The sequence below is a fragment of the Muntiacus reevesi genome, chromosome 18, assembly GCF_963930625.1.
Source record: "Muntiacus reevesi chromosome 18, mMunRee1.1, whole genome shotgun sequence".
In the NCBI taxonomy this organism is placed as follows: Eukaryota; Metazoa; Chordata; class Mammalia; order Artiodactyla; family Cervidae; genus Muntiacus; species Muntiacus reevesi.
In genome coordinates this window covers 19,527,580-19,551,924 of record NC_089266.1, presented here as the reverse complement: position 1 = coordinate 19,551,924, position 24,345 = coordinate 19,527,580, and the positions used below count along the sequence as shown (strand labels likewise).

General features: G+C 48.8%; 3 protein-coding genes across 8 annotated transcripts in view; all 3 read left to right on the top strand.

Moving 5' to 3' along the window:
* The window catches only part of LOC136149554 (primary amine oxidase, lung isozyme-like), a 40,833-nt gene extending 40,633 nt beyond the window's left edge, over window positions 1-200 (top strand). For both annotated transcript variants that reach the window (XM_065909908.1, XM_065909907.1), the window contains one exon: window positions 80-200. In XM_065909908.1, the coding sequence (XP_065765980.1) occupies window positions 80-88 (9 nt within the window). In that variant the 3' untranslated portion in view covers window positions 89-200. The remainder of the gene's footprint in view (window positions 1-79) is intronic.
* A 304-nt stretch (window positions 201-504) lies between these two features.
* LOC136149557 (primary amine oxidase, liver isozyme) lies at window positions 505-6,231 on the top strand. 4 transcript variants are annotated; one of them, XM_065909917.1, is made up of 6 exons: window positions 505-598; window positions 1,518-1,626; window positions 2,497-3,965; window positions 4,180-4,465; window positions 4,865-4,994; window positions 5,711-6,231. In XM_065909917.1, exons 2-6 carry the CDS (start codon window positions 1,622-1,624, stop codon window positions 5,984-5,986), a joined length of 2,166 nt encoding a protein of 721 aa, XP_065765989.1. In that variant the 5' UTR covers window positions 505-598; window positions 1,518-1,621; the 3' UTR covers window positions 5,987-6,231. The 4 variants fall into 4 exon arrangements, with proteins under 4 accessions (XP_065765989.1, XP_065765988.1, XP_065765987.1 ...); XM_065909916.1 differs by having other exon boundaries at window positions 1,382-1,626; XM_065909915.1 differs by lacking the exon at window positions 1,518-1,626.
* Window positions 6,232-9,590: 3,359 nt separating this feature from the next.
* On the top strand, window positions 9,591-21,294 carry LOC136149555 (primary amine oxidase, liver isozyme-like). Of its 2 annotated transcripts, XM_065909910.1 has the most exons (5): window positions 11,079-11,187; window positions 17,292-17,343; window positions 17,626-17,911; window positions 20,097-20,226; window positions 20,468-21,294. In XM_065909910.1, exons 3-5 carry the CDS (start codon window positions 17,655-17,657, stop codon window positions 20,813-20,815), a joined length of 735 nt encoding a protein of 244 aa, XP_065765982.1. In that variant the 5' UTR covers window positions 11,079-11,187; window positions 17,292-17,343; window positions 17,626-17,654; the 3' UTR covers window positions 20,816-21,294. The 2 variants fall into 2 exon arrangements, with proteins under 2 accessions (XP_065765981.1, XP_065765982.1); XM_065909909.1 differs by lacking the exon at window positions 17,292-17,343 and having other exon boundaries at window positions 9,591-11,187.
* The last annotated feature ends 3,051 nt before the right edge of the window (window positions 21,295-24,345 follow it).

Sequence of the window (24,345 nt, the reverse complement as noted above, 5' to 3'; positions counted from 1 at the left end):
TAAGATCCAGTGGGGGGAACAGGAGGTGTGGTCCTGTCTCCTGAGTAATTCTCCAAATGAGACTCCTTTTTTGTTTTAGAATGGCTGACACGATGATTGTGAAACCTATGATGAAATGACATCAGAGGAAGCGATATGTCATCAGGACACTTAGAGAAGATGGGCAGGGGGCCCCTTCTTCTGTACCAATTCCTAACCAGGTCAGGCAAAATCTCTCCCTCCTGCTCCCTGATCATTACCCACCTTCCCTAGGAGACCTGGGATACCCCAGCAGAGTGGCTGTTCTTGACTTCTGCTTGGTCACACTGGTTGGGATAACTTTTACCAAGCACAGGGAAAGCCTTATCCATCCTCTTGATGATGCGTTCCTACCAAGGAGAAGAGGCCATCACTTACAAAAGGATCCAGAATGAAGTTTGTGGCCTGGAAAGGCTGGCCTGTGGCCAGGGCTGGGTGTGACCTTAGATTCTGCTCCTCTAATTACAAAATTTGCATGAACTGTTTCAATTTCAGAGTCTGGGGCTGAAGACCCTTGATTGGGATGCTTGCACTGGCACATGGACAAATGTCTCTTCAAGCAACAGAATACAGGGAAACTGTAAGGCATTAAAAATACTGGCATGGACCAGCAGTTGGGGCAATCATGAACCGTAAGATACAAAAAGAGCACAAGTGTACTGCCATTTCTGAGTTGCCAAAAGCAAAAGCAGTGTATTGGGCATGATCCCTGCCCACAGCACCACTAGCAGTTGGGCAGACCACCTAAGCCAGCCCTGGGGCCCGCTCAGTGGATCTGCCCCTGCTCTTACTCCATTGAAGGAACCAGTCCACGGAGGGCAAGCAAGGGAACCTGTGTTTTGTTCTTGCTCCTTCCTACAGCAGCTTGAGTACCAGTTAACTCTCACTTGATTTAGTTTACCGACCTCTTATCAATTCCATTGATGCAAGACTCCAAGGACCAAGGTTGTTAACAAAATGACCCGTATGTGGAATTTGCATATCAAAATAGAGCTGGTTGCAGAAGCAGCTGGTATCTGGAGAAGCTAACCTTTCTGGGGTTCATTTCCCTGGTATCACATATTCCCAGATTTCTGTCTTTCTGCAGTGCCTACTTTGCTTAAGACCCGCACACCACACAAGCCTTCCTGACCTGATCTCTTTTGCTGTCCCACCGACTCCTGTCTCCACCTCATACCCAATATGCTGACCTTGGCCATTTCCTGCCCATGCCCAGGCTGTTTCAAGTTCTGTACCATTGCACCTTCTGATCCTTTTGGCTGGAACTGTCCATTCTCCTCCAGGTGACCTGCAAGGTCATCTAAGGAGCCTTTCGGGGGAAGTGGTCTTGGGCATGTGCAATTTGGATTGGCTTCTCCCCCAGGTCCCCAGGGAAGCACGTCCCATCTCTGGGACTCTCAGGTCTCCTGGTCCTGTCAGGGCCTGGCTGCACAGAAGATGGTTTCTCCCCCACATCACCTGCCTGAAAATGGAGGTAGCTTTGCTCTCTGCCTCTGCAGTATACTGGAAAGAGTTTCCTGGGGATGAGGTTTGTGGACACCTGGGTTAAGTTCACAGCCAGGGTTCCAGACACCATGACCTGTTACGTCCATCAGTCCTGCTCATGGGGTAAGGAGGGGATATTTCTCACACTGACTGTTACCCCCACTGCATGCTCCCCTCCAATGACTCAGGGCCTCAAAGATGTTGAACTGGCTCAGCCCTTCAATCCGCCAGGTCCTCCCTGGTGCTTTGTGTTCTCAGCATGACTCTGCAGGCTCCTGTGGGTGCCTGTAGGATTCTGCTTGATGGGGGAGCAGAGGACAGTGATGAGTGCTTCCCAGACTGGAGGAAGGAAGGAGCAAATCTTCTGGAGGGTTGTGCTCAGGTGTGTTTTGTTTGGAGCCAGGTAGCCAGGAGAAAGTTAGGGCCTGGAGCAGGCAGGAAGAGCCCAAGGACAGTCCCTTTCTGTCTCCGTCACATCTTCCTCTCCTCCCTCCAGCTGTGTCTTCCAAACCCAGCCCTTCTCCACTTTGTACCCCAACATTGAACCTGAGTGTTTGATTTGGAACACGAAGACAGAGGGCCAGTTAAAATGACGTGGGCCAGTTAAAATGCAGATTCCTAACTCAGCCCTATTTCCCAAACTGAGTTAACCATGGCCCCCACCCCACCCTCCACTCCCTGCCAACCCTCTGCCCTTGGCTGCTTGTCTTGAACGTACCCATCATGCCATTGCCCAGAAGCGCCACCCAGAGACAGGAACTTCCAGACACTAAGGAGGCATTGTCCACTTTGTTCTGTCTGTCCGTGTGTCTGTCTTGCATGCTGCATTCTGATTCAAGAGCCTGAAGAGTCAGGAGTTTTAGCGATGTTCATCTTCATTTTTCTGTCCTTGTGGACTCTTCTGGTGATGGGCAGGGAGGAAGGAGGTGCTGGGAGTGAGAAGGGAATTGGGAAGCAATGTCATTCCAGCCTGCCTCCCCGCTGCCCCTCCAGATCCCCCAGCGCCCAGCCCTGGACACAGCCAAACCAGAGCCAGCTGTTTGCAGACCTGAGCCGAGAAGAGCTGACAGCTGTGATGAGCTTCCTGAACCAGAAGCTGGGGCCAGACCTGGTGGATGCAGCCCAGGCCCAACCCTCAGACAACTGCGTCTTCTCGGTAGAACTGGAGCTACCCCCCAAGGCTGCAGCCCTGGCCCACCTGGACAGGGGGAGCCCCCCACCTGCCCGGGAGGCACTGGCCATCGTCTTCTTTGGCGGACAACCCCAGCCCAATGTGACTGAGCTGGTGGTGGGGCCACTGCCCCAGCCGTCCTACATGCGGGATGTGACCGTGGAGCGTCATGGGGGCCCCCTGCCCTATTACCGACGCCCTGTGCTTCTCCGAGAGTACCTGGACATAGACCAGATGATCTTTGACAGAGAACTGCCCCAGGCTGCTGGTGTCCTTCACCACTGCTGCTTCTACAAACAAGGAGGACAGAAACTGTTGACAATGAACTCAGCTCCCCGTGGATTACAATCAGGTGATAGGTCCACCTGGTTTGGCATCTACTATAATATCACAAAGGGTGGGCCTTACCTGCACCCCGTGGGGTTGGAGCTGCTGGTAGATCACAAGGCTCTGGACCCTGCCCAGTGGACCATCCAGAAGGTGTTCTTTCAAGGCCGCTACTATGAAAGTCTGGCCCAGCTGGAGAAGCAGTTTGAGGCTGGCCAGGTGAATGTGGTGGTGATCCCAGACAATGGCACAGGTGGGTTCTGGTCCCTGAAGTCCCAGGTGCCCCCAGGTCCAACTCCACCTCTGCAGTTCCATCCTCAGGGTGCTCGCTTCAGTGTCCAGGGCAATCGAGTGGCCTCCTCATTGTGGACTTTCTCCTTTGGCCTTGGAGCTTTCAGTGGTCCTAGGATCTTTGACGTTCGATTCCAGGGAGAACGGCTGGCTTATGAGATCAGCCTGCAAGAGGCTGGCGCTGTCTATGGTGGGAATACCCCAGCAGCAATGCTCACTCGCTATATGGATAGTGGCTTTGGCATGGGTTACTTCGCCACACCCCTGATCCGTGGGGTAGACTGCCCCTATCTGGCCACCTACATGGACTGGCACTTCGTTGTGGAGTCCCAAGCCCCCAAGACACTACATGATGCCTTTTGTGTGTTTGAGCAGAACAAGGGCCTGCCCCTGAGGCGACACCACTCAGATTTTCTTTCCCACTATTTTGGGGGCGTTGTGGAGACAGTGCTGGTCTTCAGGTCTGTGTCCACGATGCTCAACTATGACTATGTGTGGGATATGGTCTTCCACCCCAATGGGGCCATAGAAGTCAAATTACATACCACGGGCTACATCAGCTCAGCATTCGTCTTTGGTGCTGCCCAAAGATACGGAAACCAGGTTGGGGAACACACGCTGGGCACCGTCCACACCCACAGTGCCCACTACAAGGTGGATCTGGATGTCGGAGGTAAGACACCTCAGGGGAGGCAACGATTCTAGTAGATGGGTCTGAACGACTGGGGACATCTTTGGGTGAGAGGGGATGGAAGCAGGGGACACACTCAGTTGGTCTTCTTTTTGGCCCCCACTCTGAAGTCAGGTGCAGGCAGAGTCCAGAGTGGGCAGGGCAGCTGCCTGACCAGGCCTCCCTCCTCCCCTCACCCTTTGCACCCTCCCCCCAGGACTGGAAAACTGGGTCTGGGCTGAGGACATGGCTTTTGTCCCCATGGAGGTACCCTGGAGCCCTGAGCACCAGATACAGAGCCTGCAGGTGACCCGGAAGCAGTTGGAGACGGAGGAGCAGGCTGCCTTCCCCCTGGGAGAGTCCTCCCCTCGCTACCTGTACCTGGCCAGCAAGCAGAAGAACAAGTGGGGGCACCCTCGGGGCTACCGCATCCAGATGGTCAGCTTTGCTGGGGGGCCACTGCCCCAGAACAGCTCCATGGGGAGAGCCTTCAGCTGGGGAAGGTAGGTGGGGTGTGTTGTTGGAGGGGGGTGGATGAGATGAGAAGAGCATGTTGGGAGGGGCAATTGGGAACCCAGTTCAAATTCTACACCAGGTGAGCTAAGAGCACAAAACTTATTTCTTGGATATCAAAAGGCCAACAGTGGATACACAGCCCCCTGGGAATGCTAGAGCCCACATGGGAAAAGTCTTGTCTGTTTTGGTTGGGTCATGCTGTGAAATTGCAAGGGATCAACAGGTAGACATGAAAAGATGCTGAGCTACTGACAACTTCTAGAGTGACTTTGAGTGACCGTAGATGAGAGGGGAAACCTGAGGTCCATGGGCTTGGCTCCCTTCCATGATGATCAGGCAGCAGGACAGGGACAGTTACCATAGACCCCTGACCAGAGCATCTCTAGGTACCAGCTGGCCGTGACCCAGAGGAAGGAGACAGAGCCCAGCAGCTCCAGCGTCTTCAATCAGAATGACCCCTGGACTCCCACCGTGGACTTTGCTGACTTCATCAACAATGAAACCATTGCTGGAAAGGTCAGCTGACTGCGGGAGATGAGGGAGGGGTGGGGGACACAGAGATCAGCCCAACCTTCCTTTGCGGTGGGGGCTGAAACCCCGTGATCACCTCAAAGTCTGAGCTGACTCCTGCCTTCTGTGTTTTTGTGGATCTGCTCATTACTTGTGGAGGGAAACTTCCTAAGCTGGGAGTTCATCTGCAGACCCACAAGAGGCAACAGCTCTCTTATTCTCAGTCTCAGCTCTGTGGACTGAGTCCTTTAAAGGCTGCAGGATTCAGGAGGGCTCGAGTGACCACGGAAGATAACATCGCTTATATCAACATCTCTGTTTTTGGCTTTACACTAAAGATTAATTCCTAAATGTCAGCCTTTTCTGCCTCTCAATGCCTGATCTTCCCTCTTCCATTCTCCTTCTCTCAGTTACAGTTTGGGAATACTCCCAGAGTCAGGGGAGGTACTGAAGCAACCTGAAGGTTGCATTATTCCCCTCAGATGCATAGACTGATGGTGATGGGATAGGGAAAGTCAGAGATGGAGACTTTAGGCTAGCAAGGAGTACTGGTATTGCTTCCAATGTGAAATCGATTCTTTATGCTTTGATTTCTGGGCTAGTAGGAAAACATTAAAGACTTAAAACTCTCTTCTTTGAAGCTAGGCTCCCAAAGTGAAGCCTGGGGGAGGCAATTGACCTTAGCAGTGCCAGGAGTCTTGACTCTCTTTCTACCCCACTAGGACTTGGTGGCCTGGGTGACAGTCGGTTTCCTGCACATCCCACATGCAGAGGACATTCCCAACACCGTGACAGTGGGGAATGGTGTGGGCTTCTTCCTGCGACCCTACAACTTCTTTGACCAGGAGCCCTCCATGGATTCTGCTGACTCCATCTACTTCCGGGAGGACCAGGATGCTGGGTCCTGTGAGGTCAACTCCCTGGCTTGCCTGCCCCAGGTTGCTGCCTGTGCCCCTGACCTCCCTGCCTTCTCCCACGGGGGCTTCCCTGAGTACTAGGTGGTCCTTGGGGTGAGGAATGTGTCTAGGACCCAAAGACAAGGGAGTGTGGAGAGGGGAGGGGCTGGGCACTGAGTTTCTCCCAGCTCCCACCCCAGGTTCCTCCCTCTCCCATCTTCTGCCCTTGCCTCCTCATCCCTCCTGGGAGTATCCATAGCCTGTGCTGCCTGACCCATGGGCTTCTCAGCTCTGTTGACTCCAGACCTGCTGCATTCCTATCGCAGAGAGAAGATAAATGGCCAACTGGAAGTCTAGAGTGATGATTAAACCTTTCTAGAAGACTTAACTTTGGCAATTTTTTTTGTTTGTTTTCTACTTATTTTGCCTTCTGGGTTTCTCAAATCTTTTTAGGTCATGCCAGCTCTCTTCTGAGATTCCCCAGTCCTCACTTGGGAGGGGAGGATGGGGGCTCTCTATGTGGATGGCCGCCTAGACGCCCCGGGCAGTGTTCCTGCCAGGTGAATCCAGGAGTCCAGCTGGAAAGAACTCTTTGGCCCATGTTTCCTCTCATCCTAGTCCTCTTTCTTTCTCTCTCTTCCTTCTTGCCTAACCCCCTCCTGTTCTTTAGTTCAGTTCAGTCGCTCAGTCGTGTCTGACTCCTTGAGACCCCATGGACGGCAGTACGCCAGGCTTCCCTGTCCACCACCAACTCCTGAAGCTTGCTCAAACTCATGTTCATCAAGTCAGTGATACCATCCAACCATCTCATCCTCTGTCATCCCCTTCTCCTCCTGCCTTCAGTCTTTCCCAGCATCAGGGTCTTTTCCAATGAGTCAGTTCTTTGCATCAGTTGACTAAATAGTGGAGTTTCGGCTTCAGCATCAGTCCTTCCAATGAGATGGTAGGAGGGTTGAAATCACATTTAGAATCAAACCCCATACCTGCCAGAGACATTCAGAGGTCTCAAACAAAACCTTGTGTGTACCAGGACCCAGGGACCCCACAAGAGACCGAGCCAGACCTCCTGTTCTTACCTGTTCTTATTTTCTGGGATTTCCCTTTCTGGTCTGAGCAGATTTTCCCCAGTTCTCATTTCTCAACTCTGGTGTCCTCTCCTGGCTCCAGGCCTGTGGAAGTCTCAAACTGGAAGGGACATCTAGTTTGAGAAGACAGTCCCCATCTGTCTCCCTGTGTCTGGGAGCTTCCCCTTCCCTCAGTCCTGGGGCAGGGTGTCTCTTCACAGTTCTTTCTGCCCATTTGTATAGATCTGCCTTGGATCTTGCATCCTCTGGCAGAGGATGGTCATGGGGACAGCAGCAGCTCAAGTGTTGTGGGTGCAGTGCTAATGAAGAGTGGTCATTTTACGTGAGGTGTGTGTGTGGCCAGCGCCCTCGGCACTCAGCCGCAGCCAACAGGGAAGGTGGGGCAGGCAGAACGGGAAGACCAGGCACTCACACCATGGGGCGAGGTGCTGCTCAAGCATATGTAAGCGTGCAAATAAGCCAGGGTTTCTGGGGGTGGAGCCTCCACACAGGCTGTTCCTATGGACAGCTGGGTGGTGGCAGATTGGATTTGGGCTACCTCTGCAAAGAACCAGAGATGGGAAGCAGTAGAACTCTTGTTCCTAGAAGACTGATGAAATAAATTCTGATACACTCTTAAACAAATCTATGCAGCTGTAAAAGTAATTATATCTCTTTATAGGGAATCATAATCCAATGAACAAGAGAAAGCACAGAAGTGTGTATAGGACACCTCCATTTGTGTTTTACAGGGAAGTATCACATAAATACATATTTTCATATCTTAGAAATGCATATTCAGAAGACATGGGTAACACTGGTTGCTGCTGTGGAGAAGAACCAGGAGACGGGGACTCAAATGGGAGGCGGCTTAGTAGTATAAACCCTTTTGATATTTTTGAATTTCGAACCATATGACTATATTAATATTCATTTATTATTGTTAATAAATGGGCCCAACAAGATTTGACTCTGTTCTTTAAACTAACTTGTGTTTTAGGAAGGGGTAGGGTACGGAACGGAGAAGGCAATGGTACCCCACTCCAGTACTCTTGCCTGGAAAATCCCATGGACGGAGGACCCTGGAAGGCTGCAGTCCATGGGGTCGCTACGAGTCAGACATGACTGAGCGACTTCACTTTCACTTTTCACTTTCATGCACTGGAGAAGGAAATGGCAACCCACTCCAGTGTTCTTGTCTGGAGAATCCCAGGGACGGGGGAGCCTGGTGGGCTGCCATCTATGGGGTCGCACAGAGTCAGACACGACTGAAGCGATTTAGCAGCAGCAGGGTACAGAAAGCTAAAGTGAGTTGAGACATGGGCTTGGGGACTCAATTTTCTCAAGTGTTTGAACCTAGAAAAATGGGGGTGGCCTCTGGTGACTGCTTTGCCTCCACTTGTCTGTACATGTACAAGAAAAATGTTAAACTTTAGTCAATTTCTCTTTTGCTGTCTCTCACTCACTCTCTCTGTCTGACTCTCTTCAAAGAAGGGGAATGAGAAGCAATGGGGAGGGGTGACTTCCACCTGCTGGAAGCACAGGCAGGGCTGGGAGGTGAAGGACAGGAAACAGATTTCAGATGCTGCTCAGCTTCTGACCTGAGGGAGTCACATCCAGGGAGCACACACAGCACAAAAGCTTCTGCTCCCTTCTGTCCTGCTCCAAGCCCAGGTTCACTGCTGGGTCAACAATGGATGGAGATGAGTCTGTGAGCTGGAGAGAAGCTAGGTTCTGAAGAACAGGGAGAAAGATCTCAGTCAGGAGAGAGGGCCTGTGATGGCTGGATGCATTTATAACTTGGCCCAAGGTGGAAGTTCACAGCCAGATTTCCAGGCACTCTGACCTGTGACGATCCACCAGTCCTGTTCATGGGATAGGGAGAGGGTCTTTCTTACACTGCAACTCCCAACTCCCTCCAGGTTGTTACTGGTTCCACCCCCTAAATGTTTCCCTCCAGTGACTCAGGGAGCTCAGGGCCTCCAAGATATTGACCTGACTCAGCCCTTCAGTCCCCCAGCTCCTCCTTGGTGTTTTGGGTTCTCAGCATGACTCTGCAGGCTCCTGTGGATGCCTGTAGGATTCTGCTTGATGGGGGAGCAGAAGGCAGTGATGAGGGCTTCCCAGACTAGAGAAAGGAAGGAGCAAATCCTGCTGGAGGGTTGTGCTCAGGTGCGTTTTGCTTGCAGCCACATAGCCAGGAGAAAGGCTGCGTCTGCATGAGAAGAGAAGCCCAAGGACAGTCCCTTTCTGCCCCCGTCACATCTTCCTCTCCTCCCTCCAGCTGTGTCTCCCAAACCCAGCCCTCCTCCACTTTGTGCCCCAACCTTGAACCTGAGTGTTTGATTTGGAACAAGAAGACAGAGGCTGACGTGGACCACTTAAAGTCCAGGTTTCTACCTCAGTCCCACCTCCCGAGCCTGGTTTGACCATTACCTGTACCAAACCTCCACTCCCTGCCAACCCTCTTTCCTTGGCTGCTTGTCTTGAATTTACCCAACATGCCATCGCCCAGAAGGACCACTCAGAGCCGGGAACCTCCAGAGACTGAAAGAGGCATCGAGCACCCAGGTCCTGTCTGTCGTCTATCTTGCACTCTGTATTCCAATTGGAGAGGCTGAGGACAACCAGGAGTTTTAGAGATGTTCATCTTCATTTTTCTGTCCTTGTGGACTCTTCTGGTGATGGGCAGGGAGGAAGGTGGTGCTGGGAGTGAGAAACGAGTTGGGAAACAATGTTATCCCAGTCTGCCTCCCCGCTGCTCCTCCGGATCCCCCAGTGTCCAACCTTGGACACAGACTGACCAGAACCAGCTGTTTGCAGACCTGAGCCGAGAAGAGCTGACAGCTGTGATGAGCTTCCTGAACCAGAAACTGGGGCCAGACCTGGTGGATGCAGCCCAGGCCCGACCCTCAGACAACTGCGTCTTCTCGGTAGAACTGCAGCTGCCCCCCAAGGCTGCAGCCCTGGCCCACCTGGACAGGGGGAGCCCCCCACCTGCCCGGGAGGCACTGGCCATAGTCTTCTTTGGTGGACAACCCCAGCCCAATGTGACTGAGCTGGTGGTGGGGCCACTGCCCCAGCCGTCCTATATGCGGGATGTGACCGTGGAGCGTCATGGGGGCCCCCTGCCCTATTACCGACGCCCTGTGATTCTCCGAGAGTACCTGGACATAGACCAGATGATCTTTGACAGAGAACTGCCCCAGGCTGCTGGCGTCCTCCACCACTGCTGCTTCTACAAACAAGGAGGACAGAAACTGGTGACCATGAACTCAGCTCCCCGTGGCGTGCGTTCGGGGGACAGGGCCACCTGGTTTGGCCTCTACTACAACATTTCCGGGGCTGGGTTCTTCCTGCACCCTGTGGGGTTGGAGCTGCTGGTAGACCACAAGTCTCTGGACCCTGCCCAGTGGACCATCCAAAAGGTGTTCTTTCAAGGCCGCTACTATGAAAGTCTGGCCCAACTGGAGAAGCAGTTTGAGGCTGGCCAGGTGAATGTGGTGGTGATCCCAGACAATGGCACAGGTGGGTCCTGGTCTCTGAAGTCCCAGGTGCCCCCGGGTCCAGCTCCACCTCTGCAGTTCCATCCTCATGGGCCCCGTTTCAGGGTCCAGGGAAATCAAGTGGCCTCCTCATTGTGGACTTTCTCCTTTGGCCTCGGAGGTTTCAGTGGTCCTAGGATATTTGACATCCGCTTCCAGGGGGAAAGAATCGCGTATGAAGTCAGTGTCCAGGAGGCCTTGGCCATCTATGGTGGAAATTCTCCTCTGGCCTTGAGAGGCCGGTATGCAGATGCCAACTTTGGTTTGGGGTACTTTTCCACACCCCTGAGCCGTGGGGTGGACTGCCCCTATCTGGCTACATATGTGGACTGGCACTTCCTTCTGGAGTCCCAAGCCCCCAAGACACTACATGATGCCTTTTGTGTGTTTGAGCAGAACAAGGGCCTGCCCCTGAGGCGACACCACTCAGATTTTCTTTCCCACTATTTTGGGGGCGTTGTGGAGACAGTGCTGGTCTTCAGGTCTGTGTCCACGATGCTCAACTATGACTATGTGTGGGATATGGTCTTCCACCCCAATGGGGCCATAGAAGTCAAATTCCATGCCACAGGCTACATCGGCTCAGTGTTTCTCTTTGGTGCTGCCCGAAGATATGGAAATCAGGTTGGGGAACACACGCTGGGCACCGTCCACACCCACAGTGCCCACTACAAGGTGGATCTGGATGTCGGAGGTAAGACGTGCTGGCGGAGGCAATGATTCCAATACAAGAGTCTGAAGTCTTAAGTCTAGATTTAGAAGTTTTCATTGTGCCAATTCCCTGGTTGTCCAGTGGTTAAGACTCCACATTTCCACTGCAGGAGGCAGCATTCCATCCTTGGTCAGGGCACTAATATCCTGCTTGCTGGGAGGCCAAAGAGAAGGAAAATTTCTTTGAAACATTAAAGATGTAAAAGTATATGAATAAATATGAAAGTCATCGAACTCCTCAGAGATTTTCAACCTTAGCTATTCCCTCATGCTTAAAAAAATAATTCTTTCTTTTTTAAAACTCTGCACCTGCAGTTCTAGAATACATCACAGTATGTGCTTTGTATGATACTATACAGTGGTGGTTTAGTTGCTCAGTTGTGACCGACTCTGCGACCCCATGGACTGTAACCCGCCAGGCTCCTCCATCCATGGGATTTCCCAGGCAAGAGTAATGGAGTGGGTTGCATTTCCTTCTCCAGGGGGTCTTCCTAACCCAGGGATGGAACCCAAGTCTGTTGCATTGGAAGGTGGGTTCTTTACTACTGAGCTACCTGGGAAGACCCATTATAAGATATATATAGTGGTATAGATTTTTACTGAAATTTTTCAATCATAATGTACCTATATTTCTCAGTTCTAATTTCTCATATAACAACATATTACACTCATGCAAACAACAAATATTTACCGAATGCATATTTGTGCCAAGCACTGCAGTAAAACAGTTTAACAAAAGAAACCACATCTCTGCTTTCAAAAGGCTTAGGTTATAATGGAGGAGTAGGGACCACATGAAGAGCTCCTGGCAAATGTGAGAGCAACCTTTTCTTTTTTTATTGAAGTTGAGTTGATTTACGATGTTGTGTTAATTTCTGCTATGCAGCAAAGTGATTCAGCTATACATACATATATATATTCTTTTTCATATTATTTTCCATTATGGTTTATCTCAGGATATTGAATACAGTTCTCTGTGCTATGTGGTAGGTCTTTGTTATTTATCCATTCTACATATAGTAGTTTATGTCTGCTAATCCCAAACTCCCAATCATCCCTCCCCCACAGCAACCACAAATCTGTTCTCTATAGCTGTAAAAATGTTTCTGTTTCATAGATATGTCAATTTGTGCTGCATTTTACTATTTATAAGATTTTTTTAATTGGAAGATAATTTGTTAACAATGTGTTAGTTTCTGCTGTTCAATTATGTGAATCAACCGTAAGAGTGTGTGTGTGTGTGTGTGTGTGTGTGTGTATATACATATATATATCCCCTTCCTCATGAGTCTCCCTCCCACTCTTCCCCATCCCACCCCTCTAGGTCATCACAGAGCACCTGGCTGAGCTCCCTGCATTATATAGGAACTTCCCACTAGTTATTTTACACAAAGTATTTCAGTGCTACACTCTGAATTCGTCCTACCCTCTCCTTCCCTCGCTGGGTCCACAAGTCAGTTCTCTATGTTTATGTCTCCATTCCTGCCCTGCAAATAGGTTCAGTTCAGTTTAGTCGCTCAGTCATGTCCGACTCTTTGCAACCGCATGAACCGCAGTACGCCAGGCCTCCCTGTCCATCACCAACTCCCGGAGTTCACTCAAACTCATGTCCATTGAGTCGGTGATGCCATCCAACCATCTCATCCTCTGTCATCCCCTTCTCCTCCTGCCCCCAATCCCTCCCAGCATCAGCTGACTCTTTTCCAATGAGTCAGCTCTTCGCACCATGTGGACAAACTATTGGAGTTTCAGCTTCAGCATCAGTCCTTCCAATGAATATTCAGGACTGATAGATATCCTTTGGGATGGACTGATTGGTTCACCACTACCATTTTTCTAGATTTGATATATATGTGTTAATATACAATATTTGGTTTTCTTGTTCTGACTTACTTCACTCTGTATAACAGGCTATAGGTTCATCCACCTCGGTTCAGCTGATTCCCACTTGTTCTTTTTCATGGCTCAGTAATATTCCATTGCATATATGTATTACATCATCTTTATCCACTCACCTGTCAATGGACATTTAGGTTGTTTCCATGTGTTGACTGTTGTAAATACTGGTGGTATGAACATAGGGGTATGTGTATCTTTTCAAATTATAGGTTTGTCTGAATATATGCCCAGGAATGGGATTGCTGGATCATATAGTAACTCTATTTTTAGGTTTTAGTGTAGGAGGGTTCCCTTTTCTCCACACCCTGTCCAGCATTTGTTGGGAAATATTTTTTTCTGTTCTTTTATTCTGTTCAATATGGTAGTCACTAGCCACTTCCATTGTGTTTATGTGTAAATCACATCTTCTTAATCTAATCATCAGTTGTTGTATTTGGGTTGCTTCTAGGTCTTGGCAATCATAAATACTGTGGCTATGAACTGTGGGGTGCATGTATCTTTTTGAATTACAATTTTCTCCCAGGCCCAGAAGTGGAATTTCTGGATCACATGGCAACTCTATCTTTACTTTTCTGGGGAACCTCCATGCTGTTCTCCTTGGTGGCTGTACCAATTTACATTCCTACTAACAATGTAAGAAGGTTCCCTTTTCTCCACACCCTGAGAGAAAGATTTTTATGCTTATCCTCTTTGTATCTCAGTTTACTCAAGTATAAAAATGGTTTAACAGTGCATTTCTCATAAGATTGTTGGGAGGATTAATGACTATTTGAAGACATTTTTTCTTTTGAAATAACTTTTTTGTTTTTGGCTGAATTGGGCCTTCATTGCAGAGCATCGTCTCTTCGTCATCATGGCTGGGCTTTCTCTAATTGCTCTAGAAGCTCTCGGGCTTCTCTTGTTGTGAACAGGCTCTAGAACATGAGGGCTTAGATGCCCCAGGGCATGTCAAATTTTAGCTCCTTGACTAGGGATCAAAGCTGCATCCTATGCAGTGGAAGATGAATTCTTAACCACTGGACCACCAGGGAAGTCCCTGAAATAACTTTAGATTTACAGAAAAATTGCAGACATTATACAGAGTTGCCATATATCCTTCATTGATTCCCCTTAATGTTAACATCTTACAGAAACACAGGACAGTCAAACCCAGGAAATTAACATGACTACAATACTATAAATGGCAGACCTGATGAAAATTTTATCAGTTCTTCCACTGATTTCCTTTCTCTGATTCAGGATCTAAACCAGCATCCCACATTGCAGTTAGATGTCCCATCTCTTTATGGTCTTCTCCAATCTGCAGCAGTTCCTATTATTTATCTGTTTGGCTGCATCCAGTCTTAGTTGCAGTATGTGGGATCTTCACTGCATCAAGCGGGATCTTTTGTCACAGCTTACAGGCTCTCTTGTGCCAGGCACTCTAGAACATGAGGGCTCCGTAGTTGCGGTGCGTAGGCTTCCTTGCCCCACAGCACATGAGATCTTAGGTGGGATCTTTGATTCCCCCAACCAGAAATCAAACCCATATCCCCTGTATTGCAAGGCAGATGCTTAACCACTGGACCACAGGGAAGTCCCAGGAACTGACACTTTAGAAGATATTAGTCAATCATTTTGTAGAATGTCTTTCATTGAGTTTTCTCTGATACTGTCTCATGGTTAGATTGAACTTGTGTTTTTGTTTTCATGGAGTTTCTTGGGTAAGAAAACCACAGGAATGACACTACACCCTTCTCAGAGCATCATATCATGGGATACATCTTGTCCTTATGTCTTATCGCCAGTGATGTGGGACTCAAGCACTTGGTTAAGGTGCTATTTTCCAGTTACCTCCATTGCAAAAGTTACTGTTTTTCCACTTGCAGTTAATAAATATTTGGGATAAATTTTTGATGCTGTGCAAATATACTATTTCTTTTCTTCTCAAGCTCTTGTCTACAAATGTTAGCTACAAATATAGATGCTACAAATGTTAGCATCTATTGGTGGATGTTATGCAAATATACTATTTCTTTTCTTCTCAAGCTCTTTCTTTTCATACTCTTGTCTGTGAATATTAGCATCTATTGGTAGATTTTTCCTGCAACAGTGATTATTACTGTGTCATTTACGTTTGTCTCTTTTTCTTTATACATTTATTCACTGGAATTTTCCATAAAAAAGTGTTGTCCCTCCATTTTATTTATATATGTAATTATTTATTCATAACTGTATGGACTCATGGATATTTTATTCTAAGGGTTATAACCCCCTACTATCATTTATTTTCTTTTCCCTAAATTGTTCCAGCTTTGGTCACTGGGAGGGCCTTCAGGTTAGTTCCTGTGTCCTGCTGACATGATTCCTTCCTTTTTTGAGCACTTCTTTACTCTCTGGCACCACAATATGTTCCCATTCCATCTTGTATTTTCCCTCTTCTAACCCTTGATTCAACCACTTCTCCAGGAATCTCTGGTTTCTTTTACTGGAGAATAGTATTTAGAAACCAAGATCTGGGTACCAGGTGTGCTCATTATTCCTGGGATGTCATTGCTTTTAGGGTCTTTTATTGGACTTAACTAGAAAATATATGTATGTATTCTGACACACATGTCTCTCTTTATCTCTACATCCAAACTAGGACAACTCTTTTTTAAAAAAATATATGTACTTGTCTATTTATTTATGGCTTTGCTGCGTCTTTGTTGCTGTGAGTGGGGTTTCTTTAGCTGCAGTGCATAAGCTTCTCATTGTGGTGGTTTCTCTTGTTGCAGAGCACAGACTCTAGAGTGCAGACTCAGTAGTTGAGGTGCACGGGCTTAGTTTCCCCGAGGCATGTGGAATTTTCCCAGACTAGGAATTGAACCCATGTCTCCTGAATTGGACACGGAAATCCTTTAAAAAAAACACAACAAACTTTTTATTGGAGAATAACTGAATAACAGTGCTGTGATAGTTTCAGGTAGATAGCAAAGGGACTCAGCCATACATATACTTGTATCCATTCTCCCTCAAACTTCCCCCCATCCAGGCTGAAAAATATATATGTATTTATTTATCTATTTGGTAGCACCAGGTCTCATTTGAATTCTTAGTTGATTCATGTGTATCTAGTTCCCTGACCAAGGATCAAACCTGGGCCCCCTGCATTGGGAGCTCAGAGTCTTAGACACTGGACCACTTGAGAAGTCCCTATGGCAAACCTTAAAGCACATGTAATGGTGTCTGATACACGTGGAGAAGAATTAGCTATGATTGTTATTATTATCCATATGAGTTTGCTTGTGTGGCTGTACCAGAAAAGGGAACTCTTGGCCTGTAATTATCATCTGTAAGTAGAAAGGCTTCCCCATTGGCTCAGATGGTAAAGAATCTGCCTGCAAGGCAGGAGACTCTGGTTCGATCCCTGGGTTGGGAAGATTCCCTAGAGAAGGGAATGGTTACCCACTCCAGTATTCTTGCCTGGAAAATTTCATAGACAGAGGAGCCTGGAGACCTACAGTCCATGGACTCACAAACAGTCAGAAATGACTGAGCAACTAACACACACATAAGCAGAAAATGTGGAGTGTGGCCTAGGAGCAGTAATTCACAAGAGGAAACAGGCTTTGCTCAATCAGTCTCTGCTCTCTCTAATCTTTTGAAGGTATGGAGGGAGCTTCTGGCATGTTTTGGCTTACTGCTGTTTGGTCTCAGATCACTTAAGTTGATTCCTAATGTGGAACCCAGCTGGACGCCAATAAATTCATTCAAAACAAATACGCAGGCAACATACTGTGCCTAATTCCTTGCCAAACCCCAAACAATAGAAAGCACCACTAAGCTCCAGCATTGTTGGGCCTGGCTTTCCTTCCCGCTGGCCTGCATGTCTGCTGTCCATGAGTGGTGGAGCCACTTGATGTTGGTTTCCTCTGGGTACTCATGTATAGTCAGTGTAGAACCAGACTGAGACCTAGGTCTCCGGCACTGCCATGAAACTAACCATGTGCCCTTGGTGACAAACTGGGGCACATCTAAGCCTCCGTTGTCCCATCCATAAAATGGGTTGTTGTGCAAGTAAAGCATCAATCCATGTAAAGCCCTCAGCACACTGCCTGTGTAGAACTCCTCCAAGTTCAGGAAATCGAGCTACTGCTGTGATTATGTTCATGAGAAGGCAGTTCTAATGATGGAGCTTCAGATATGATATGCAGACCTTTTCCTCAGGTAAGAAAGAACCTAACTCTGCACATCGCCTGCTAGACTGCTCCAACCTCAGGTAAACTACCCTATCTTCAGCTCCTCAGAAGGAGAAGGTCAATGGAAACTCAGTCGTAGGGCATCTGGGGTTATTACCAGAGATGATGTCCAGAAGAAAGGTCTTCTCCAAATCTCTGGATCAGGGACATCCTGGGGAGAGGGGAGGGAAGCAAGGGACACACTCAGTCTGGCCTTGTCTTTGGCTCCTACACTGAAGCCAGGAGCAGGCAGACTCCACAGGGGGCAGGGCAGCTGCCTGACTAACTCTCACTCCTCCCTTCTCCCCGCTCCATTCCCGCAGGACTGGAGAACTGGGTCTGGGCTGAGGACATGGCTTTTGTCCCCACGGCAGTACCCTGGAGCCCAGAGCACCAGATACAGAGCCTGCAGGTGACCCGGAAGCAGCTGGAGACAGAGGAGCAGGCCGCCTTCCCCCTGGGAGGGGCCTCCCCTCGCTACCTGTACCTGGCCAGCAAGCAGAAGAACAAGTGGGGGCACCCTCGGGGCTACCGCATCCAGACGGTCAGCTTTGCTGGGGGGCCACTGCCCCAGAACAGCTCCATGGAGAGAGCCTTCAGCTGGGCAAGGTGGGTGATGGGATATAAGGGAGGCACTGGGGGAGGTGGATGGTACAAAAGGCTACTTGTTCCTGGGAGCCCAGGTTCCCCACCTCCCATGGGTTTATGTACATACTCACAATCACACATTCTCACACACATGCATTCCTACAGCCACAATCTTAGGCTGCTCAAATTGAAGCCTACAGGGTGAATGGATGAATGGAAAGATAGATACTGAATCAAACGTGAAAAAACGTTTAAGGCATCAGTAGAATCTATGAGGTGGGTGTGTGGGTGTTCACTGTACTACTCTTCCAAGTTTTCTGTATGTTTAAAATGTTCATAATCAAGGTTGGAGAGGAGAGACTTCCCTGGCAGTCCAATGGTTAAGACTTCACCTTCCAATGGCGGGGTTGCCATATTTCTCATGGCCATAAAGTCAAAACATGAAACAGAAGCAAGATTATAACAAATTCAATAAAGACTTTTAAAAAATGGTCCTTATAAAAAAGATTGAGTCAAAATAGTTATTAGAAAATCCATAAACAAATGCTGGAGAGGGTGTGGTAAGAAGAGGACACCCCCTATACTACTTGTGGGAGCCTAAATTGGTACAGCCACTATGGAGAACATAGTATGGACATTCCTTAAACACTGAAAAATAGAACTACCATACGATCCTGCAATCCCTCTCCTGGACATATACCCAGAGAAAAATATGATCTAAAAGTATACATGCACCCCAGTGTTCAATTGCAGCACTCTTTACAGCACTGTTTGCAGCCAAGACATGAAAATAACCTAAATGTTTGTCGACAGAGGAATGGATAAAGAACATATGGTACATATACACAATGGAATATTACTCAGCCATTAGAAAGAAGTAATGGCTTCAGCTCCTCAGAAGGAGGTTAGTAGAAACCCAGTCACATAAAATAATTATTTAAGGAGTATGCTTAACCTAGTAGAATCAAATTTCTTTAAGTACCTTGGAAGAACACCCTAACATAAAATGTATGAAATTTAATCACCAGTGGTCACTTATTTCTCAATAAAATGGGGGTAGGGGCATTGGTAGGGTGGAGGACATTTGCAGCAACATGAATGAACCTAGATTGTCATACTGAGTGAAGTAAGTTGGAGAAGGAGAAATATCGTATGACATCCCTTACATTAGAAATCTGAAAAAAAAAATTATACAAGTGAACTTATTTACAAAACAGACACAGATTCACAGACTTAGAGAACAAACTTATGGTTGCCAGGAAGGAAGGGTGAGGGGAAGGGATAGTTGGGGAGTTTGGGATAGACATATACACGCAGCTATACTTAAAATCGGGCTTCCCTAGTGGTCCAGTGGCCAAGAGTCCACCTGCCAACGCAGGGGACGTGGGCTCGATCCCTGGTCAGATCCCTGGTCAGGGAGCTGAGATTCCTACATGCTGCAGGGCAACGAAGCCCGTTCACCGCAACTACCGAGCCAGCACTCCAGCCTCTGGGCCGCCACTACCGAAGCCCTCGTGCCTAAAGCCCGTGGCTCCACAATGGAGACTAGTCCCCGCTCCCTGCAACTAGAAAAAGCCTGAGCTCACAGCAGCGAAGACCCTGTGCAGCCAAAAATAAAAAAATTAAATGGATAACCAGCGAGATCCTACTGTGTAGCACAAAGAAGTCTGCTCAATGTTATGTAGCAACTTGAATGGGGGGGCGGAGTGTGGGGGAGAATGGATACATGAATATATATGGCCAAGTCCCTTTGTTGTCCATCTGAGACTATCACAACATTGTCAATTGGCTATACCCCAAAACAAAACAAAAAAAAAAGGTTGAAGGAGGGAAGAATAGAAGAAGAAAGGAGCATAGTTCTGAGGGAGTCCTCCTTAAAATCCAGGTACATGAGATACTGAAATTGACCTAAGATGGGAATCAGGCCGTGTCTGTGCCGATGCATGCAGGCCCAGAGTCCCATATGCATGGAGGCGTGAGTCACAGTCCCACCTAAAGTCTGAATGATGGGTTAATAGATGTCTGAGATACATGATATTGAACACATGCAGGAACTTTGTGAGAGAGAGAGTGGGAAGTGGACAGAGGATGATAAAGAGGCTGGACACCCTAAGACCTTTGTGCCTCCTTTCCCCTTTGTGTCCTCTCCTTAGTGCAGCTTCAGGCAGCAGGATGATCTTGTGGTTCTAATCCAAACCCCCTGCAGGTACCAGCTGGCCGTGACCCAGCGGAAGGAGGGGGAGCCCAGCAGCACCAGCATCTATAATTTGAACGACCCCTGGAGCCCCACCCTGGACTTCAGTGACTTCATCAACAATGAGACCATTGCTGGGCAAGTGAGTCAAGTGGGGGCCTGTGGGGGTGAGGGAGGAGGCAGAGGGAGCCAGCATGAGCCTCCTCACTCCCTTCCAAGTCAGAATTTTCCAGAGGTCTTTAGGACTCACTAAGGAAGAAAGTGTTATGGTTTCACATTTTTTCCTGGCTGATGAGCTCAGTCCTTCCGTATGAGGCCACTGTGGGAGGCAGAGGTATCCTTAGCAGTACCTGACCTCATGATCCTCTTTCTTCCCCAACTAGGACTTGGTGGCCTGGGTGACAGTCGGTTTCCTGCACATCCCACATGCAGAGGACATTCCCAACACCGTGACAGTGGGGAACGGTGTGGGCTTCTTCCTGCGACCCTACAACTTCTTTGACCAGGAGCCCTCCATGGATTCTGCTGACTCCATCTACTTCCGGGAGGACCAGGATGCTGGATCCTGTCAGGTCAACTCCCTGGCTTGCCTGCCCCAGGTTGCTGCCTGTGCCCCTGACCTCCCTGCCTTCTCCCACGGGGGCTTCTCCCACAACCAGGTGGTTCTTGGAATGGGGAATGTGACTGGGATCCCAGAGCCAGGGGTCGGGATGGGAGGGGACAGGCCCTAAGCTGGGAAGCTTGGGTCCTCTTCTCTCTCCTCACACTCCAAGGTCCTCTCTCTCCCATCTTCCTCCCTTGCCTCCCCCTCCCTGCCGGGAGCATCCTGAATCTGTGATGCCTGAGATAGGAGCTTCTCAGCTCTGTGGACCCCAACCTGCTGGGTTCCTGTCACAGAAAGGAAAGGAATTGCCAGCGAGGATTCTGGAGTCATGGTTATACTTTCCCCAGAAGACTATTTTTTTTTAAGTTTTTAAAATCTTATTCTTTAAATAAGATATAATTCGTATACCATGAAGCTCATGCTTTTAACATGTATAATTTAATGGGTTTTAATATAGTCATAAAATTGCATAACCATGACTACTATCTAATTCTAGAACATTTTCATCACCTCAGAAAGAAACTCCAAATTGTGTTAGCTATGCTTTCTATTTCCCTCCAACGCCTTCCCAATTCTACGTAACCTCTAAACCTTTCTGTCACGACAAATGTGCCTAGATCCTGGAAATTTCACATAAATAGATTCATGCAATGAGTGGTCTTTTGTGGTTCATTTCTTTCCCTCAGTGTAGCATTTCTGAGGGGCATCCATGCTGTAGTATGAGGCAGTACTTCATTCCTTTCTGGACAAATAATATTCCATTGTATGGATAGACCATACTGTCTCCACTTTTTGGTTATGATGGATAATGCTGCCATAAACATTTGTGTACAAGTTTTCATGTGAGTGAATGCCTTCATTTCTCTTGGGCATATACAGGGGAGTGGAATTGCTAGGTCATATGGTAAAAGACATCAACCCTGAATATTCATTGGAAGGACTGAAGCTGAAGCTCCAATACTTTGGCCACCTTATCCAAAGAGTCAACTCATTGGAAAAGGCCCTGATACTGGGAAAGATTGTGGGCAAGAGGATAAGGGGGTGACAGAGGATGAGATGGTTGGATGGCTCAATGGACATGAGTCTGCGCAGACTCCAGGAGCTAGTATAGGACAGCGAAGCCTGGTGTGCTGCAATCCATGGGGTCGCAAAGAGTCAGACATGACCAGGCGACTGAACAGCAACAAATGGTAATTCTGTGTTTACACTTTTGAGGAATCACCAGGTACTTTTCTAAAGAAACTGTGTCCCTTCCTTTCATTTTTTTGGTATAACATAGCATAAAACTTTTACTTCAACTTTTATGCAACATACCTACACACATCATAAAATGTACCATGTAATGGTCAACTAAAATTTTTTATTATTTATTTATTTTTGGCTGTGCTGGATCTTTGTTGCTGCACTGGTTTTTCTCTAGCTGTTGTGAGCCGGGGCTACTCTCTAGTTGCAGTGCATGGGCTTTTCATTGCAGAGACAGCTTCTCTTGTTGCAGAGCAGGGGCTCTAGGGCACGTGGGCTTCAGTAGTTGCAGCACATGGGCTCGGTAATTGTGGCTCCCAGGCTCCAGAGCACAGACTTAATAGTTCTGGCCCATGGTCTTAGTTGCCTGCAGCATGTGGGATCTTCCACGCACCAGGGATCGAACCCATGTCTCCTACATTGGCAGGCAGAGTCTTTACCACTGAGCCGCCAGGGAAGCCCTCATTGGGCCATTTTTAAATGTACAGTTCAGTTATAGTAAGTACCTACAGAAGCTTTCTTGGGCCTCCCCAGCTCCTCTTCTGTACTGACTGGGTCTTTAATATGAAGGTAAGGCGTCTACAGACCACTTGTTCTCTGGAGCCCCAGGACAGGATCCCCACAGGCCTGTGTCCCAGATCTTATAAAGTGCTTCCTTCAACTCCCTGTCACCCTACCTAGCTCCCTCCTTCTCTCTCCTTTCTTCTCTTTCTCCTCCCCCTACTCTTGCCACTTGCTTCTACTCTGTGGTATTTCCCCTGCGGTTCTAGGGGAAGTCCCTGCTGCCACAGGTCCCCAAATCCTCACTTCCCCTTTTCCCCAGCTTTGGTGTCCTCCTCTGTTCCTGAGCTGAGGATGCCTCGGGCATACAGGGGACTGTGGGGCCAGAGGTGTCCCAGTGGGGACAGTCCCACCTAGTCAAGCAACAGCCTCCGGGGTCTCACATCCCAGCTGCCCCTCCCTGGCCATGGACTTTGGATGGACATAAATAAGAACTGGGACATTTTCCAGAAAGGAGTGTAGGGGCAGGAGTAAGCCCAGGGGCAGGCAGGCCTCAAAGAAGCAGTTTTCTCAGGTGCCTCCAGGCTAAGGGAACCTTTGTGGTGTCTGCATTTATAGCTTGCTTTATCTTGTCTAGTGGTTTTTCTAGAGGGGGCTGTGAGGTCAGGAGGAGATGGGTTCTTTCCCCAGCTGGAAGCCATGACTGCAGACCCAGCCCTCGGGAAGGACACTGAGAGGGCAGGTCCTGGTAAGAGGGGAGTTCAGGGCACAGAGGTTTGGGTCCAGCTCAGCCTGTGACCAGAGGGAAACCGGAAGTTCAGACTACTTGGAAATCCCGTCGCTTCTCGCAGGAGCTGCCGGGACCCAGGCTAAACCAGGAATTAACTTTTGGCAAACGGACTGTCACAGAAAGACTAAAAGTCATGGGAGCCACATTCTTGATTCTAGGATATCAGCAGCATATGGTGAAAAGTGGAGCTTACCAGGCGGTGCTAGTGGTGAAGAACCCGCCTGCCAATGTAGTTAGACGTAAGAGATACGGGTTCGATCCCTGGGTGGGGAAGATCCCCTGGAGGAGGAAAGGACAACCCACTCCAGTATTCTTGCCTGGAGAATCCCATGGACAGAAGAACCTGGCTGGCTGCAGTGCATAAGGTTGCACAGAGTTGACTCAGCACGCATGCACGCCTGGTGAAAAGTGCTCAGATGGGGAAGGGGTTAAAGGCAGAGCTGGTCTGCTGTTGGTGATTACTTTTATTTTGCTTCTCACCTCAGTGATTCAGCATTTCTTTATTCTCTCACCCCAGATGAATGTCATATTTTGACTTTCTTGTGTTTTCTTGTTTAAAGAAATTTGAACCATGACAAGTATAAATGCTCTCATCTTGCCCCCTAAACCAATGCTTGACAGGGCGCGGTGGGGGAGGGTTAGGGTTGCTTCTCCTGGCTGGTCCACCTCCGCTTCTCCACATACAGGGGCTGGGAGAGGGGACCTGTGGCTCTAGGCTGACGTCTGCGTGGGGGAGCTCTGCTGCTACGTTCACTTGCTGACCAAGGGCTCCCCACTGGGGTCAGAGGGTACAACCGGAGCCTCCCCAAGGGAGGGTACACATAGGGAACACTCAAGAGCAGTCCTGGAGGTGGGGGCCCTGCTGGAAGGCTCTCCTGGGAGCATACCTTTCAGCCAAAAGAGAGAAGCAAGCGGCCCAGAGAGATCCAAACGGTCAGAGCAGCAAAGTTTGCAGGGAGCCTGGAGAATGGGAGGGAAGCTTGGGAATGTGGCCCCTCCGGGACTGTCGGACTTACACCTCGAGCACTACACACATTCACACACGCATACCCACACACACAGAGTCAGTGTGAGCTCCCTGGCCTGGCATCTGAGGGGTGCCTGCCCCATGTCCTCACCCTTCC